The sequence below is a fragment of the Girardinichthys multiradiatus genome, chromosome 11, assembly GCF_021462225.1.
Source record: "Girardinichthys multiradiatus isolate DD_20200921_A chromosome 11, DD_fGirMul_XY1, whole genome shotgun sequence".
Taxonomy (NCBI): Eukaryota; Metazoa; Chordata; class Actinopteri; order Cyprinodontiformes; family Goodeidae; genus Girardinichthys; species Girardinichthys multiradiatus.
Window position 1 is genome coordinate 27,630,458 of NC_061804.1, and position 19,523 is coordinate 27,649,980.

Consider the following 19,523-nt stretch of genomic DNA (forward strand, 5'->3'; position numbering starts at 1 on the left):
AACAATGCTTTATTACAAAAATAAAAGTTACTATTAAATACTGAAAATGATCACATCAACCGATTACCATGCCTACACAACGTTGATTTGCGTAAGTGCACCAAAAAACTTTTAATTCGAAAGGACCACGGCATTTGACCCCCGGAAGTCGTAATGTTATGGCCGCACCTTATTGGCTGACGAAGTGCGGTAGACCCAGAAACAAAAACTATGTGAAAATGCGGTCTCTGTTACCTGCAGTGGCAGAACAACTTTTCCGAGACATCCGGAAAATCTATGAGGAGACGACTCAAAGTAAGATAAGAACAAGCGGGGAGTATTTCTTGGTTTGTTTTAACGAAAAATTGACTCGAATGTTACGAGCTAACAACGAAAAACAACTTCCTACACTTTCTGGGTATGTGATGTGATGTGATGTAGTTTAACATCTGAGCGGTAGGAGGCACTGCTGTACTAGAATTTGAACTGGAGCTCAGGAGCTGTTATTTTTAAACAGGGCTTATTATTAACATAATTAATAATACTCCCGCATCACCTATAATATTTTACAGGCATCAGTTATTGTATCATATATTTATAAAACAATACTGACTTATTTAAAATTTTGACTAGTTTGATCAGTTTGTTTCATTATTAATTCTAGACTTATATTTACAGTAATATAGATTTTATGATTCTATCAATTACATCAAGCCGTCTAAAGCGAACCAAGACAATTCAATTCAATTCAAAAATACTTTATTAATCCCAAAGGGAAATTAAATGTTGTTATAGCTCATATTATGAAGGTTATGAAGAGACAATCATATTGTCTCGGCTGTTTTTCTTATGGTGGTCTAATATGTTGTAATATTTTTACACCAGATGTAATACGACGCACATTGTCCCAAAAGTTACACTTTTGTCTCGTCAATCCACAGAACATTTTCTCAAACGACTTGGGACTCATTGAGATGTTTTTGCCAAAAGTGAAATTGGCCATTATGGTATTTTTGGTCAGCAGTGGTTTTCACCTCTGAACTCTCCAGTTTTTGCCCAATCTCTTTCTTGTTGAATCATGTAGTTGTTGATGTGCTCTTGGAGTAATTTTGGTATCCTGACCACCTCTGGGGTTTTTCCATTTGTGAATAATTGCTCTCAATGTGGTTCACTGGAGTCCCACAGCATTGTTACTCTTTCCAGACTGACAGATGTCAGCAGCTATTTTCTCATGCATTTTTGACTTACCTTATATTGGGGCTTGATGTAATGCTTTTTAAGATCTTTTAGCCTACTTCATGTTGCCATGCAGGTTCTAGTCATGTGATTCTTTTCTTGATATTATTCTATGGGTCTTTCCTTATTCTGACTGCTTTTTTCCTTTTAATAAAAGGAGTCAGAATTTTCATTAGGATTTTCCAATTACCCAGGTTACCTTTGAAATTTCAATTTATTTGATGATCTATTACATTTTCATTTTAGGTGAAAAAAAAAAAAAGCAAAAACAAAAAAAATCTTTAAGGGGGCAAATACTTTTTCGTGAGACCATTCTGTATACAGAACATTTAGCATGTCCTGATTTCCAATAGTTCCTTTGTTGAAATTATTCCATAGCAGTTTATTTGACTTACTGTAGTTTGCAGTTTTTATATTGCTCAAACTACATGCAAACATATGTTCATGTTGTCCTTTTATGAATTGGTGTTTCATTGTTTTCCCTTAAGTCATGTTATGGTAGGTTGTTTAACCCCTGGCCAAACTATTACAGGATGTTTACTCAGCTGTTTTGGTTTGTAGCAAAATACAATTAAACAGATATGACGCAATACAACATTTTTTAATAGCTAACAGTTAGTACCTTGTTGCATCTCTGGTCGTTCTTCCAGCTTGAATAGTTTGATGCATGAACTCCACTAACAGAAAGCAGTTTCCTTCATTAGTCAAGCAGTACAGCTGTTGATCATCAGTGAATGTAGAAACATGTTGGTTTTCTTCAGGCTGTCATCTTTATTGCACCAAACAAACAACCCAGCATCCTGTTTGTTGCCCAGTGCAGAGTCAGGTTTCATCAATGAATCCCACTTTGCTCCATCACTGCTTCCTTTAGTTAACCCGGAACCTGCTTTTCTTCTGTTTAGAAAAAGAAACAATCAAGTTAAGAAAAAAAATAAAATAAAGGTTGCATAAATGTTACTCTGTTTACATATGAGGATTTTCTTCAAGACAACTTTATAAAAGTTAAAAAGTTTATAAAGCAGGTATTTATGAAACTTTAACAGCGAGGCTTATTGGAATAGTTGAGTGGCTTTTGTGACTCAGCAGAGGGAATATTGGTTGTCTGGATTGTATAGATTACTCCTTCTGGTCTGCCTGGATGTTTCAGTTTTCTAAACATCCCGTTTACTTTGGATTGCTTCACATTTAGACACAGCTGATTGGGAACAACCCATATCTTTTGCCGCACTTTGAGTTCATTTACCTGCTTAGAGACGTTCTTGTAATGCTTTCTGTTGTTTCAGCTGAAAATCCTCTGTCTGGGGTGATGTTTCCTTTCAATCAGCCAGCTGCAACCGCTCATTAATGTCTGCAAACCCTCTTTAACTGCAGTCTCATTTGCAAAATTACACTTTGTTTTATAAATCCATTTTAATGTTTCCTTACCCCAAACTTGATCTGATTAAAAAAAGAAATGAGTCCTATTATTTACAACGGTGTAATTAGATATTGTAGGTATTTTTTGCAAAGGCAGAATGTTCAGCTGCTGAATCAAAAATGTTTTGCCTCATCCTGCCAGGAGTCACATTTGGTTGTAGTGTTCCAGTTCCAGTGTGAGGGCCAGAGGCAATAACCTGGAGTTGGGTTTTAGTCTCCTGTAAAACAGTTCTTCGTTGAACTCAAATTATTTGTTCCGTTTTAAAACAGACCCTTTTGTTTCTTTTTGCAGTTCCAGACGATCTCCTCATTGCGTAAGTATGAATTCTCCTCATACATTAACATCTGCTTCTGTCACAGGTGTTTATTTGGAGCTCGGCAACCGCTTACTTCTGTTTGCCTTTGCCAGTAACACCAGTTTGATCTGAGTCGTAATGGAAAGGGGAATGTACGCTGCTCAGGTTGAGTCAATGTGAAATTTTAAACCACGCTAACGAGGGAGAATGACGCTTTTTATTTATTTATTTATTTTTTGCCTGCGTTTGTCCCAAGTGATGTTGAGACGCAGACACGTTGTCACGATGCAGTCCAGTGTGTTGACGGAGATATTTCCTGGCCTGGTGGTCCAAGCTGTTGTCAGTGAGGGGCTGCTCTGTCTGTGCTGCAGTAGCACATCCTGTTTGTTCATCAGGAAGTTTCTAGTTGGGGGCTCACTCTGAAGACAAGCCTCGTTTACTGGAATTTATCAGAAAGTTGAGTTTTACCTATTTGTTTAACTTTTCCAAATTAACGACTGCTGACAAAGTTCAGCTTCAAATGTTTACAAGACAGTCGTGCTAAAAATCGGCACGGTTATCTTGCTTGTTTCCATTTTCTATAGATAGTATATTCTTTTTTTTTACTCTACTGTTTGCACACTGTTAAAATACGTTCTTTTGGTAAACTTAAAACAAATAAAAGTCAGGTTTCTTTTTTTTTTCTACTAGAAAAACACAACAAAGAACAATAAACATGCAGACTGGAAAGAAATTGTAATGGGTTGTAGATCTACACCAGAAGTCCCGACTGGTGACCGGCGGGAACGAAACTCAGCGATCCGATCTTGTCCCAATCAGTGAACGCATCGTACATAAAGGCTGTCAAAATCACACTGACAACACTTTATAATGCGAACGTTGTTACGAAGTGAAATGGAAAGTTACCTATTATCAGTATCAGTAAAATATTTAAAAATAAATTCAGAGAACGTGCTGAGATGTAAGAATCTAGTTTCTACATGTCTGTGGTTCATTCAGGCTGCAAGAGAGAGAGCAAGACTTTTGGCAGATAGTGGGGAGAAGATCGTTGTGAAGGAAGGTTACTCTGTTTTATTCTTTTGAGCATTTGGAAATCACCAAGTTAAGATAAGGATCTTTATTCTGCATGAAACGCACACAGAAACCACTGTTTTAGTAATCAGGAACCGTGCTAATGGCTAATATTAGGTGCTAAAAGCAGCTGAAGATGTCATCTCTGTTCATTTTGTTTTGGTCATAAAAAAATCTGGAAATATTTGTTTAACATCAACTGGTCTCACATGCAGCATGAAGTCATCTCTGCTCCTAATATAAATAATCGATGATTGCTCACAGCAGGATATTGTCCTATAATACTTAGAGACATGAAAATCGGTTAAACAAACCTGCATCAGCAGTTTAAAGCTTTACATGGATCAGAAATTGGCCCAAATACTCTGATCAGTACATCACTATAAACATAAACAATAAACAGTATAATATTTGCAATGGTTGCTTTAAGAATACCAAATCATTCTTGATAATGGCCAGAAACTGCTTACAGCTTGTGTTTTCTTGTAGTTTTTCATTGTTTCTTATCCACAAAGGTTCAAATCATGTGATCTCTGACTTTCTTTGTTTCCCTGGACTCACACTTCCTTCCTCCTTGTCTTTCCAGGCTTAAATTTGTCTTCGGCTCATGTGCCTTGCAGGCATTGGACCTGGTTGACCAGCGCTCTGTAACCTGTCTGTCTTCTCCCAGTGGTCGCAAAGTCTTCCAGGTCTGTTAAGTAGCTGTCACCATGGCACGTTTCACAGTCAGTAGTCCCACTTCCACAGCTGACAATCTCTATAAACTACTAAGTGTTATGCTGCGAACTACAGAAAAACTATTTCCATATATGAGCTGCACAATTACTGCTTATGAATTTGGTTCTTAGGTCATGAGTATTACAAAAATGTCTAGGTTGATTAACAGACATAGAAAGATGGTTGTCTTCCTCCAACAAGTGAAGGGACTCATAAGACTTTTGTAGCGATGTGTTGAGACACTTGTGCCTTAATAGGAAAAGTGATTTTATTTTGTTGAGTCAATAAACCAACATTGTGTGTGTGTGATTCTGAAAGATTGCCACATACAGGGGTTGGACAATGAAACTGAAACACCTGGTTTTAGACCACAATAATTTATTAGTATGATGTAGAACCTCCTTTTGCGGCCAATACAGCATCAATTCGTCTTGGGAATGACAGATACAAGTCCTGCACAGTGGTCAGAGGGATTTTAAGCCATTCTTCTTGCAGGATAGTGGCCAGGTCACTACGTGACAACAAATATATTACATTGTATAAAGAACCGAGGTTTAACAGGTAAAAATTTTCAACCAACTCCAGCATCTTCAAATCATGAGCTTTAGCACGTCCAGGAACTGTTTGGTCCAAGAATGAGAGTCTGAGGCTGTGGTTCTCAACCAGAGATGTGGACTGCTTAGCATCTGGGGCCAATCTCTAGATATACCAGGGGACTTCAAGTATCTTCATTTCTTGTTCAGTGGTGGTGATGTAATGGAGAGTGAGATGAATAGATGGATCAGAGCTATGTAGAGTAAAACATGTTTTGCAACCAACCCTCACCGATGCCCATGAGATGCAGTTTATGACCCGAAGGAGACCCTGGAAGTTAGTGAGTGTAAAGAGCTTCCTCTGAGCAGCTCTGTCATTGGAAAAAAAACTTTTAGTAGAGCTGCTGCTCCCCTTCATCGGAAGGAGTCACTTGAAGTAATTCAAGTATCTGATCAGGATCCTTCCTTGATATTTGCCTCTGGACTATTTTTGGACCCATCTCACTGAGAGAAGAAGACCACCAGAACCTGGTAGATGGACTGTATATCTCTTCAGGCCAGGGAACACTTTGGGATCCCTCAGATCTAGCTGAAGAATATTACTGGGAAGAGGGATCGATAGATAGCTGTTCTTTCAAACATACATGCATTATGCAGTTTAGACTCACACTCAAAGAATTATAAACATATTAAATAATAAACCAGACTATAATCTGTCTAAAATCCTTGCTATTGTGAGGGTGAAAAGTTTGTTATCGGCTAAGAAACAGTTTTCTTAGGCTCTGTTATAAATACAGTTAGAAGGACTCAGGAAGAAAGAACAGCAGCTATTAAACAGATTTTTATTTTAAAATGAATATTGACAGAAACTTGTGTTAAACAGTTGTTTACTGGTAAAGAAAGCTGTATGATAACTTTGACAAAAGCTCAGTGGGTAAAATAATGTACTTTACAAAAATAAAAATGCTAAACAGTCCCTTATACAGCTTAAAACAAAACAATCAAAAAATGAATCAGCTAAAGCCAAAGCTTTTCAGGGCTTATACTACACAAATCGGTAATTTCCCATCACATTTACCAGACAGAAAAAGAATACAATCAATCAAGATTTCACCAATTTAAAGACCTTACATTCCACGTATGGTAATCTGCTTACGTTATACTTCTATTATTAACGTATTTTGTTAAAAAAAAAAAAAAACTCTAAAAGAAAATATGTATGTCTCGCCCATAGACTGCTGGAGATAGGCACCAGCTCCCCCGCGACCCACTATGGAATAAGCGGTAGAAAATGACTGACTGACTGAGAAAATATGTATTTTTCAGCCTTTTTTTCTTGATTTAATTCTGAGTATTGAAACGTGAACTTCCATCTATAAAATACAAATGACCCTCGTAAATTGTAATGTTCTTGGTTAAATTGGAGAAATATTTTTGAAAATAAGACCTTTACAGCATAGAAAATACTTTCTATATAGTATAGTAAAATCTTAAAGATCTTCAACTTTTAAGTTTTAAATAAGTTTTTTTTGAAAGGTTAAGGTTGGAGTTGCAAATAATTTGCAAAGTTAGTCATGATAAAACTACAATTAGTGACTTCCGTTTCCAGGTATGAATGATTTAAATAGGAACTAAAGAAGAAAAGTAATAAAAAGTGAGTCTTCTTCAGTTTGAAAATGAGGTTATTCTTTGATTTATTTATTTGTTTGTTCTGGTGAATAAAAGAGCGATAAAGGTGTGGATAAATTCAGAAAATATATAAAAATAAATCCAGCGGAATGTATGAACGCACATATTGTTACACGTCAAAGCAGGAAGTGAGAGTCGGGTGTTAACTCTGCCTCTAAATCCTGCATTTTACCAGTATTTCTCAGACAATAAAAACAAGTCGGAAAGGCGTAGCATTACTTGTGGGAGAATTTTGCCAGTAAGTTTGTGGTCCTTCTGCCCCTGATTTCCTGGAAACTCCTTCAGGCTCCTTTAAAAATAGTTTTTTAAAGAGATCTGTTTTATTACAGTGCAGCTAAACAGTAACATGGGTCTGGTTCTGTTGGGATAGTTTGGCCTGTGCTCTTGAATTGTGGTTGTTTCCCTTCATTCCCCTCATAGGGGACTGATATTACCTGCACTCTTCAGGAGGAGCTAAATAGAATCGATCAGTATCTTTATTTCCCTTAGGAAAACTGAAGAGGTGTTTCCTTAGTGTTCATGTTACAAACAACATGTCACACTGTTTCTGAAACCATCGTGTTTGGATGAACACAGTGTCATGTGTGGATAACTATGGACTTACATAAAGTAGATTGGTCTGTGTTTGTTTCTTTTCTAATGTGGGAACATGTTCTATTTTTAATTGACTTGTTTAGCTTTTAGTAGATTTGTTCTTTTTTTTTTTTTTTTACATTAACTGCCAGCCAACCTTTTTATGTTTTTATGTTTTGGTATTTTGTAAGGGTTTCTAGGAGTGCAGCTTTTTTTCAAAACCATGTTTACAGTGCCTTGTGAAAGTATTCAGCCCCCTTAAACTTTTCAACCTCTTGCCAGATTTCAGGCTTCAAATATAAAGATATAAAATTCAAATTTTTTGTTAAGAATCAACAACAAGTGGGACACGATCGTGAAGTGGAATGAAATTTATTGGATGTGTCAAACTTTTTTAACAAATAAAAAACTGAAAAGTTGGGCGTGCAATATTATTCGGCCCCTTTACTTTCAGTGCAGCAAACTCACTCCAGAAGTTCAGTGAGGATCTCTGAATGATCCAATGTTGTCCCAAATGACTGATGATGATAAATAGAATCCACCTGTGTGTAATCAAGTCTCTGTATAAATGCACCTGCTCTGTGATAGTCTCAGGGTTCTGTTCAAAGCGCAGAGAGCATCATGAAGACCAAGGAACACACCAGGCAGGTCCGAGATACTGTTGTAGAGAAGTTTAAAGCTGGATTTGGATACAAAAAGATTTCCCAAGCTTTAAACATCCCAAGGAGAACTGTGCAAGCAATCATATTGAAATGGAAGGAGTATCAGACCACTGCAAATCTACCAAGACCCGGCCGTCCCTCTAAACTTTCATCTCGAACAAGGAGAAGACTGATCAGAGATGCAACCAAGAGGCCCATGATCACTCTGGATGTACTGCAGAGATCTACAGCTGAGGTGGGAGAGTCTGTTCATAGGACAACAATCAAGTTGTACACTGCACAAATCTGGCCTTTATGGAAGAGTGGCAAGAAGAAAGCCATTTCTCAAAGATATCCATAAAAAGTCTCGTTTAAAGTTTGCCACAACCCACCTAGGAGACACACCAAACATGTGGAAGAAGGTGCTCTGGTCAGATGAAACCAAAAACGAACTGTTTGGCCACAATGCAAAACGATATATTTGACGTAAAAGCAACAAAGCTTATCAACCTGAACACACCATCCCTACTGTCAAACATGGTGGTGGCAGCATTATGGTCTGGGCCTGCTTTTCGTCAGCAGGGACAGGGAAGATGGTCAAAATTGATGGGAAGATGGATGGGGCCAAATACAGGACCATTCTGGAAGAAAACCTGTTGGAGTCTGCAAGAGACCAGAGACTGGGACGGAGATTTATCTTCCAACAAGACAATGATCTAAAACATAAAGCCAAATCTGCAATGGAATGGTTTACAAATAAATGTATCCAGGTGTTGGAATGGCCAAGTCAAAGTCCAGACCTGAATCCAATCGAGAATCTGTGGAAAGAGCTGAAGACTGCTGTTCACGAACGCTCTCCATCCAACCTCACTGAGCTCCAGCTGTTTTGCAAGGAAGAATGAGCAAGAATTTCAGTCTCTTGATGTGCAAAACTGATAGAGACAAACCCCAAGAGACTTGCAGCTGTAATTGCAGCAAAGGGTGGCGCTACAAAGTATTAACACAAGGGGGCTGAATAATATTGCACGCCCCACTTTTCAGTTTTTTTTTTTTGTTAAAAAAGTTTGACACATCGAATAAAATTCTTTCCACTTCACGATTGTGTCCCACTTGTTGTTGATTCTTCACAAAAAATTTGAATTTTATATCTTTATGTTTGAAGCCTGAAATGTGGCAAGAGGTTGACCAGTTCAAGGCGGCCGAATACCTTCGCAAGCCACTGTATTTAGTCGTAGCTGCTCTCTGACTATGGTAAGGTGAATTTAATGAGCCGTAGGGAGCATTTCAGTAAGTGGGTGAAAACAGTTCTTTGAGAATCCGAGGTCATGTTCTGACAGCGCTGATCTTTTGAGCTGGACACCAGGAAGTATGTTTCAGCTCGGTACATCATCCTCGGACAGCACTCTTAGTTCGGGAACTGCATTGAACTTTTAATAAATAAATCTAACTGTGACATTTTGAAGAACAGTTTTGTCCTTAAAAAAGCCACCTGCTATTTGTCATCAGCATGCGGAAAAGTTCCTCTAAGAAGATGAGAAAGACGACTTACAGTAATTTTTTTACTCTGTACTAAATCAACGCTGAAATAAAAGATACGTTGCATTTTTATAGTTTCCTGGTGATATATGCTGGATTCTGCTTAATTTCTCAAGTTGTGCTTATTCTTTACATCTCTTTCTGCTAAAGGGATAAATAACTCATGAGAACTTGGCATCTCACTGCTGGGATTTTCACCTTATCTCATTCCTAACATCCACTGACCTTTATAGAAAGAATAATACATCAACATCTGCTGGGAACTTGAATTACTGTCTGTGTAGTGTTATAAAAAAATCTCAAATGAAGCAAAACACAAAAATATAAGCAAATGAAAAAGATGAACAATTTTTTTACATTTTGCTTTTATCTTGTCTTTTTTTATGACTTCCACAGCTAAAACCCTTAGTAACACTGCTAGGGTTTCTGTTAATATAACAGATAATGAATTCAACACTTGGTGGAAAGATGAGGAATCATGGCTTGTTTTCCTGATTTTGCAGCCATCTTAATCAAATCAGCTTTGGATTAATTAAATAGTTTTATTATTCTGCTCGTAGTTTTCCTTTTCCTCTGCCTTTTCTATTTTTTATTTTGTTCAGCATTTTCAAGTCATATTTTCACCAAATTCATTTGTATTATTTGTTGTTCTATACTTCCAACAGACCTTTAATTGACACTAAAAGTACGGCCACAAGTTTGAAGACCTTAAGCGTATTTTGAGCGTTTTCTGTACTTTCTGTGCTTCTCTTTCCATTCAAAAAGTTTCAAAGAAACTTTTCGGCTCTTGATTTAAACTAGTAATTACTAATCAAACACATTCTTGGTGAGTGTCTGTCAATAAAGTTATCAAGTAATTTATTAAGTCTCATCTTTAAAAAAAATATCTAATCATGTTATGTTCACATGCTTTGAAGGCTGTTTAGATCTGAAATCACCAAGTTCTTACTTTTATTACGATGTGACGGTTCAAAGATGCAGAAAGGGAAAAACAATTAGGAGCTACTGCTATGATTTGCTTCACTTTCAACCTCACTCATTAGATTTATGCTTTTAGTATTAAAATGATGCTGAATGAGGTGAAAGAAATGGTTTATACTATGGAACATACGAAAAATCGTGTATTATTTTTGAAGTGCTTCTATTCTGTCAGTTGTTTGAAATGGAGAAATATGTAACAAAAAGGCAGCGGATAATACAGCCGAAAGTTGCCAAAGAGTGACGGCGATATGTATAAAACACTACTCAGTTTATAACACCATGCAGCCCAAGATCAAAGTAGTGCTGGCAAAGTGAGAGTTCATGAGATGAAAATGCATATCGTAATTTGTCCTGTGAGGAAGAGAAAGTCAAGATAATGTTGTGTACGAGAAGTTGCTTGGAGATCTAACAGACCAGCGCCCTAGCCAAGGATTTAAAAGTGCTCTATGAGCCTGCTCTGCCTGTAATTTACTACAGTGACAAATACCCACTTGTGGCAAAACGTTCTGATAGCATTTATATATAGATCATTTCTTCTCTGGTTTTGACTATCGTGGATCTGCTTTGGTACACTGCTCACAAAATAAAGGGAACACTTAAACAACACAATATAACTCCAAGCAAATCAAACTTCTGTGAAATCAAACCGTCCGCTTAGGAAGCAACACTGATTGACAATCAATTTCACATGTTGTACAAATGGAAAAGACAACAGGGGGAAATCATTGGCGATTAGCAAGAAACACTCAATAAAGGAGTGGTTCTGCAGGTGGGGACCACAGACCACTTCTCAGTACCTATGCTTTCTGGCTGATGTTTTGGTCTCTTTTGAATGTTGGTGGTACTTTCACACTCGTGGTAGCATGAGACGGACTCTACAACCCACACAAGTGGCTCAGGTAGTGCAGCTCATCCAGGATGGCACATCAATGCGGGCTGTGGCAAGAAGGTTTGCTGTGCCCAACACCGTGCGGGACGCTTGGCATTTGCCAGAGAACACCAGGATTGGTAAATTCGCCACTGGCGACCTGTGGTCTTCACAGATGAAAGCAGGTTCACATTGAGCACATGTGACAGACGTGACAGAGTCTGGAGACACCGTGGAGAGAGATCAGCTGCCTGCAACATCCGTCAGCATGACTGGTTTGGAGGTGGGTCAGTAATGGTGTGGGGTGGCATTTCTTTGGATGGCCACATGACCCTCCATGGGCTCGCCAGAGGTAGCCTGACTGCCATTGTGAATGAAATAAACTAAAATTATGTCAGTATTCAGATAGATGTAATTTCAGCTCTAGTTGTAAATCTGAAGCATTGTTAGTCTTATGTGGACGGATGTATTTCCCCATATGTGTCATCTGAACGTTTTAGATTAGCCAGCTATGCAGTCGCTGTTGAATAAGATGGTGACAGTGAATGAGATGAAGCTGAAAGTCAGAACCAGTATTTGCTTGGGTATTATTCTTAAAAGATTGGTGCAGTTAATTTAAAATCCAATTGATCCATTTTTACACAGTTGAATGTGGCAGTCCCTGGCTTTTAAATTATAACCGTTATGAGTAATGCTCCATTAGTCTTTTTACAGTAATTTTTTATTGCATTCTGAACTCCACTGTTTGGGAGTGGGGGGCAATGGGGGAAGATATCTGTCAAAGGACCTTGCGGCACTCTGAGCGGAGGAGGACTTGCTCTGAATCAGGGGATATGATCCGCATAAATGGTTTGGATTTCACAACCCACAATGGATTCAGCCACAAAAAACAGCCGAGATAGATTAAAGGTTTTGGGAAGTTAAGTTTTGGACAACAAATTGTTCAGGAATCCATTGTGAAAGCAGATCTTTATTGTTGGATGAGGAAATATCTGTTATCTTCGTGTTTTTACTTTGAAGAATCTCACCCATTTTTCCCAAATGCAGGCTCTTTTGGGGAAGTTAGAGTGCTCATTCCACATCCCTCTTTGTGTTGCCAGGAAGTGCTCACACTTTATTATAAGCCACATTAACTGCTAATGCTTTTTTTTACTAAACAGTGGCATAACATGCAGACTTCTGGTCATTTTGTGTTCAAGTTGTGTGCAAATTTGGGAAGATGGAGATGGTTCAGCTTGTATAAATTTTGATCAAATTGAGTCTAATGGATTTTTTTTAGCATCTATTATACTGAAGTCTCGATTAATTCAACCAACAACCCTACAAGGTACTTGGTTTTTGTTTTAGAGACATGACTCAAAGGCCCTCTTTGTGTCAGAAACATGTATTTTTAAAACTTAAGTTGTATTTATTTGGAAAACATGGATGGGAAGTTATCTGTATGGGAATGCTTTTAGCGCCTGTATCAGACAGGAGACATAAATCTTAAAGCACTTATAAGTCAACATAATCAGTGATGAATGGTGATGCACATATGCAGAATGATTGCATTCAGTTGTGGTGTGGGGTCTCTGTGATTTTCCAGGGCTTTATATTTTAGAGGAAGCCATGTTTGGGTGTAGATCCAGTTAGACCCTTCAGGTCCTGGTTCTCTGATTCATGACAGCTTGCTTCCCTGGGTTCTTGTTAGGGTCTAAACTTTGCTAACTCTTCATCTCTTCTTGTTCCATGTGTGCCACTACATGTCAAATATTGATGTGTTGTGTTTTCCAAACAAACGGATCCAAGTGTGCTTGTTACTGTATCGTTTGATGATATTAGCTGCCAGTGCTGCTGTGTGAGATGCAGCAGAGCCACATTTCTTTGATGCCAACAGAAAAAAAGGGCCCAAGTGTGAGTTGTTTCTCAATAAGCCCAACTCTTTTAAAAGTGCAGCACTCTTTAGTTTAGTCACCACAGTGTTCTTTCCTAATCCCAGTATTCATGGTGCTTTATTCATTTTCACCCAACTGCTTTGGGTCCATCTAATTTTCTCTTTCTTGTCCTATTTATAATGAAGTGTCACACTGAACAAATGGGCTGTTTTTCACTTTAGTAGGTTATAGGGGAAGGTCATTTATTATAACTCAGCAGAATAATGGTGCCAAGTCTGATTAGCATTAGTTATTGTGCAGTGTCATGCTAATTTGCCACTGTGATGTCTTCATGCACCCACACAAGCATGAGAGATGCACTTAAATCACTGTCCAAAGCTGGGAGGGAATGCCAACATCGTGTACACGACGCTCCGTCACCCAGGGCCATTAGACATTCCCGCACAGGTTGTTTAAAAATACATGATTTCTACACCCTCTCTTCTAAATAACTCATGGGAAATGATGAGGTTGAAGAAATGGTAGCCAGATTACCTTACATCAGAACCTTAAGACAGTAGGAAGTCCCTGGAAGAGAAGGAAATAGTGGTATAATCCAGGAAATTAAAACTGAAGTTATCCAAATAACAATTTTTATAATAAATATTAGTAAAATAGCCTGTTGTTGGGTATGTCAGACAGAGATATGTTGCTGTAAAAAGTATTTAATCTCAGACAGATTTCTTCTATTTTTGCTTTATTGTTAAACTTGGATGATTTATGTCATCAAACAACTTTTAATATCAGACAAAGATGACCTAAGTAAATTCAAAGTATATATTTTAAATGATTAATTATCAAAGGGAAAATAATCAATCTAAACCAACTTAGCCCTACTTGAAATTATAATTGCCCTACTTGTTAAATCAGGAAATAACTGTGATAAACCCCATTGTTTTCTGGTTCAATTTCCCTAGCCATTCCCAGGCCTTATTACTGCAAGAAGTTTAGAATCAAGAAATCACTTGAATAGAACCTGTCTGACAGCATGAAGTGGGCTTATAGATCTTAAACAACACAACATCTAAGGCTTTGGGACTCCAGTGAACTACAGTGAGAGTCATTATCCACAACTGGAGAAAACAAGGAATAGTGGTGAACATTCTTACGGGCAGCCAGCCTCAAAAATTATTCATCCAGGAGGTCACAAAAGAACTGAGAACGTCTAAAGCTCTGAAGACCATACTTGCCTCTGGTAAGGATATCGTTCATGATTCTACAATAAGAAAGATACTGGGCATAAATGGCACTAGAGTGATCCAAGGCAAAAACTGTTGCTGAGTAAAAAGAACATAAAGGCCTGTCTCACATCTACCAAAACAAATACTGCTGACCCTCAAGACCTTTGGAAAAATATTCTGTGGACTTACACGACAAAATCTTTTTGGAAAATGTTGCGTCCCATTACAGATGGGATAAAACTAACCTGTCATTTCAGATTAGGAACAGCATATCTACAATCAAACATGGTGATGGTAGTGTGGTGACCGGGGCTACTTTGCTTCCTCAGGACCATGGCAACTTGCTGTAATTAATGAAACTACTTTCTGATCAAAGATCTTGAAGGAGAATGTCTGGCATTCAGTTCATGACCTTTGGTTCATGACCTTCAGATCCAACATACGCGTTATGCTGCAGGACAGTGATCCAAATCACACCAGTAAGTCCAACTTGTATTGCTCCAAAAGCTACAGTGCCTTGCGAAAGTACTCGGCCCCCTTGTACTTTTCAACCTCTTGCCACATTTCAGGCTTCAAACATAAAGATATAAAATTAAAATGTTTTGTGAAGAATCAACAACAAGTGGGACACGATTGTGAAATGGAATGAAATTTATTGGATGTGTCAAACTTTTTTAACAAATAAAAAACTGAAAAGTTGGGCGTGCAATATTATTCAGCCCCTTTACTTTCAGTTCAGCAAACACACTCCAGAAGTTCAGTGAGGATCTCTGAATGATCCAATGTTGTCCCAAATGACCAATGATGATAAACAGAATCCACCTGTGTGTAATCAAGTCTCCGTATAAATGCACCTGCTCTGTGATAGTCTCAGGGTTCTGTTCAAAGCGCAGAGAGCATCATGAAGACCAAGGAACACATCAGGCAGGTCTAAGATACTGTTGTGGAGAAGTTTAAAGCTGGATTTGGATACAAAAATATTTCCCAAGCTTTAAACATCCCAAGGAGCACTGTGCAAGCAATCATATTGAAATGGAAGGAGTATCAGACCACTGCAAATCTACCAAGACCCGGCCGTCCCTCTAAACTTTCATCTCGAACAAGGAGAAGACTGATCAGAGATGCAACCAAGAGGCCCATGATCACTCTGGATGAACGGCAGAGATCTACAGCTGAGGTGGGAGAGTCTGTCCATAGGACAACAATCAGTCGTACACTGCACAAATCTGGCCTTTATGGAAGAGTGGCAAGAAGAAAGCCATTTCTCAAAGATATCCATAAAAAGTCTCGTTTAAAGTTTGCCACGAGCCACCTGGGAGACACACCAAACATGTGGAAGAAGGTGCTCTGGTCAGATGAAACCAAAATCAAACTGTTTGGCCACAATGCAAAACGATATGTTTGGCGTAAAACACAGCTCATCACCCTGAACACACCATCCCCACTGTCAAACATGGTGGTGGCAGCATCATGGTTTGGGCCTGCTTTTCGTCAGCAGGGACAGGGAAGATGGTCAAAATTGATGGGAAGATGGATGGGGCCAAATACAGGACCATTCTGGAAGAAAACCTGTTGGAGTCTGCAAGAGACCTGAGACTGGGATGGAGATTTATCTTCCAACAAGACAATGATCCAAAACATAAAGCCAAATCTACAATGGAATGGTTCACAAATAATTGTATCCAGGTGTTGGAATGGCCTAGTTAAAGTCCAGACCTGAATCCAATCAAGAATCTGTGGAAAGAGCTGAAGACTGCTGTTCACGAACGCTCTCCATCCAACCTCACTGAGCTCGAGTTGTCATTGAAGAATGAGCAAGAATTTCAGTCTCTTGATGTACAAAACTGATAGAGACAAACCCCAAGCAACTTGCAGCTGTAATTGCAGCAAAGGGTGGCGCTACAAAGTATTAACGCAAGGGGGCCGAATAATATTGCACGCCCCACTTTTCAGTTTTTTATTTGTTAAACAAGTTTGACACATCCAATAAATTTCATTCCACTTCACGATTGTGTCCCACTTGTTGTTGATTCTTCACAAAAAATTAGAATTTTATATCATTATGTTTGAAGCCTGAAATGTGGCAAAAGGTTGAAAAGTTCAAGGGGGCCGAATACTTTCGCAAGGCACTGTATTAAGGATTTGTAGGTTTTTGTCCGGACCTAAACCTGATTAAAATGCTGTGGCATGACCCTCCAGTGGGGCTGGATTAAAAGAAGCGTGGCAAAAAAACCCTAAGAAACTCATTCCCAGTGATGTCCAAAACCAGATGCTGCCAGGGGTGGCACAGTGATTAGGTTTAGGAGGCTATTACTTTTTCCAGGACAGATTGGTTTCGATAGCTTATTTCTCTTAAGAAATTATTTTATTATTTAAAAACTACATTTTGCTGCATTTTGTGTTTCTCAGGTTATCGTCCTCTGATTTAAAATTAGTTTGATGAAACATTTAAGTGTAAAAAGCAAAAACAGGAGTAATTTGTGAACAATTTAAAAAGCAAAGGCAGGGCCACAGTGTTCCAGTAATATACAGTACATATATTTTACTGTGCTGTTAAGCACACCACTGAGTGTCTTTGAACTGGCAGCTTATTGCTGTTCATGTGTGACACATCCTGCCTGCTGTGTAGTTCACCGTTTGTCTGCTCATTAGAGCATTGGAAGTCTAAAACTGTTATTATTCACCGGTACCATACACATTAATGTCAGAACTTTGCAGTCTTGAGTTTGCTTGTTTTTAGGTTGGCAGAGATAATAGAGTAGATAAGATAGGGAATTAGGAAGAAGACATAAAAATGAAGGAATGGGGAAAGAAAAGATAGTTTTAATGCTTCCCTCCAACTTGTGTGCTGATATAAAAGACTGTGATACCGGACCCCTCCCACGTAATAAACCCAACAGATACCTGTTACTGTGTAGAATTTATGGCAGAAGGCAAACGGTGCTTCATCGTGTTTTAATCTATTTTGCATGAATCCTTTGCAGGTAATTGGAGGCTCGGGCCGTTTGTACACTTGCTTCTTGTCCTGTCACTACTGCCCCTGCCCGGCTTTCACCTACACCGTTCTACGCAGAAACCAAGGCCTGCTCGTGAGTTTCCAAAAAACTTGTTCAAATAAGCTATACTAAATATGTGTGTGCCTAATTGGATCATCTAAAGCACAGGTGTCAAACTCCAGTCCTCAGGGGCTGGTGTCCTGCCACTGTTAGAAATGACTCTGACTCAACACACCTGGATTATATATTTAGGTTATTAGCAGCACTCTGGAGAATGTGGCTACATGAGGTAATTCAGTCACCTGACTCAGGTGGGTTGGACTTGGGGCACATCTAAAAGTTGCAGGACCCCGGCCCATGGAGGACTAGAGTTTGACACCCTTGATCTAAAGGTAAAGTTAAATTAGACAACTTAGTTGCGGAAGGAGATCGGGCACGAGATCAGTCATGAGCTTCTTTAGAACATTTTTTTCGATGCTTTTGCAATGGTTTCGATATAAATTGACCGTTTGGCTTTGAAAAGGAAATGACAGGGCCAAAACATTTTAGAACCTTACAGAAATTAAGATTCCAGTTAGATATTAGTGTGTTATTTCACTATCTTATATGAGATATGTTTAAGTTTGACAAACATCACATCACCGACCCCCTCCTTGACCACCTGCAGTTTGCCTACAGAGCCAACAGGTCTGTAGATGATGCAGTCAACCTAGCCCTTCACTTCATCCTCCGGCACCTGGACTCCACAGGAACCTACGCCAGGATCCTGTTTGTGGATTTCAGCTCTGCCTTCAACACCATCGTCCCAGTTCTGCTACAGGAGAAGCTCTCCCAGCTGAGTGTGCCCGACTCCACCTGCAGGTGGATCACTGACTTCCTGTCTGACAGGAAGCAGCGCGTGAGGCTGGGGAAGCATGTCTCTGACTCCCTGACCATCAGCACCGGTTCCCCCCAAGGCTGTGTTCTCTCTCCTCTGCTCTTCTCCCTGTACACCAACAGCTGCACCTCCAGTCACCAGTCTGTCAAGCTTCTGAAGTTTGCGGACGACACCACCCTGATCGGACTCATCTCTGATGGTGACGAGTCCACGTACAGATGGGAGGTGGACCATCTGTTGGACTGGTGCAGCCAGAACAACCTTGAGCTCAACGCTCTAAAGACAGTGGAGATGGTTGTGGACTTCAGGCAGATCCCAGCCCCACCTGCCCCCATCACCCTCTGTGACTCAACAATTGACACTGTGGAATCTTTCCGCTTCCTGGGAACCATCATCTCCCAGGATCTCAAGTGGGAGCCAAACATCAGCTCCCTCATCCAGAAAGCCCAGCAGAGGATGTTCTTCCTGCGGCAGCTGAAGAAATTCAACCTGCCAAAGACTATGATGGTGCACTTCTACACAGCCATCATTGAGTCCATCCTCACCTCCTCCATCACCATCTGGTACGCCGCTGCTACAGCCAAGGATAAGGGCAGGCTGCAGCGTGTCATTCGGTCTGCTGAGAAGGTGATTGGCTGCAGTCTACTGTCGCTCCAGGAACTGTACACCTCCAGGACCCTGAAGCGGGCAGGGAAGATTCTGGCTGATCCCTCCCACCCCGGTCACAGACTCTTTGAAACTCTCCCCTCTGGCAGGAGGCTGCGGTCCATCCGGACCAAAACCTCACGCCACAAGAACAGTTTTTTCCCATCTGCCACCAGCCTGGTTAACAAAGCCCGGAAACCACCCTGACACTCTCCCTTTCCCCCACACCCCCCCCCTTTTTTGCTGACAGGACACTTGTAACCTGTAACTCTATGTGTTACATTAACGTTCAGCTTGGACTCCTGCTTTACTTGCACAATGATCACCTGCACTGTTGTATTGCTCTTGCATCTTATACTGCTCTATATTTACTCT

At 39.5% G+C, this 19,523-nt stretch overlaps 1 protein-coding gene across 1 annotated transcript in view; it reads left to right on the top strand.

Annotated features, from left to right (window-relative positions):
- zswim7 (zinc finger, SWIM-type containing 7) overlaps nt 1-19,523 on the top strand; it is a 23,525-nt gene continuing 4,002 nt past the window's right edge. Inside the window, exons 1-4 of the mRNA XM_047379892.1 lie at nt 1-294; nt 2,924-2,945; nt 4,585-4,687; nt 17,615-17,719. Coding sequence (XP_047235848.1) covers nt 159-294; nt 2,924-2,945; nt 4,585-4,687; nt 17,615-17,719 — 366 coding nt within the window. The 5' untranslated portion in view covers nt 1-158. The remainder of the gene's footprint in view (nt 295-2,923; nt 2,946-4,584; nt 4,688-17,614; nt 17,720-19,523) is intronic.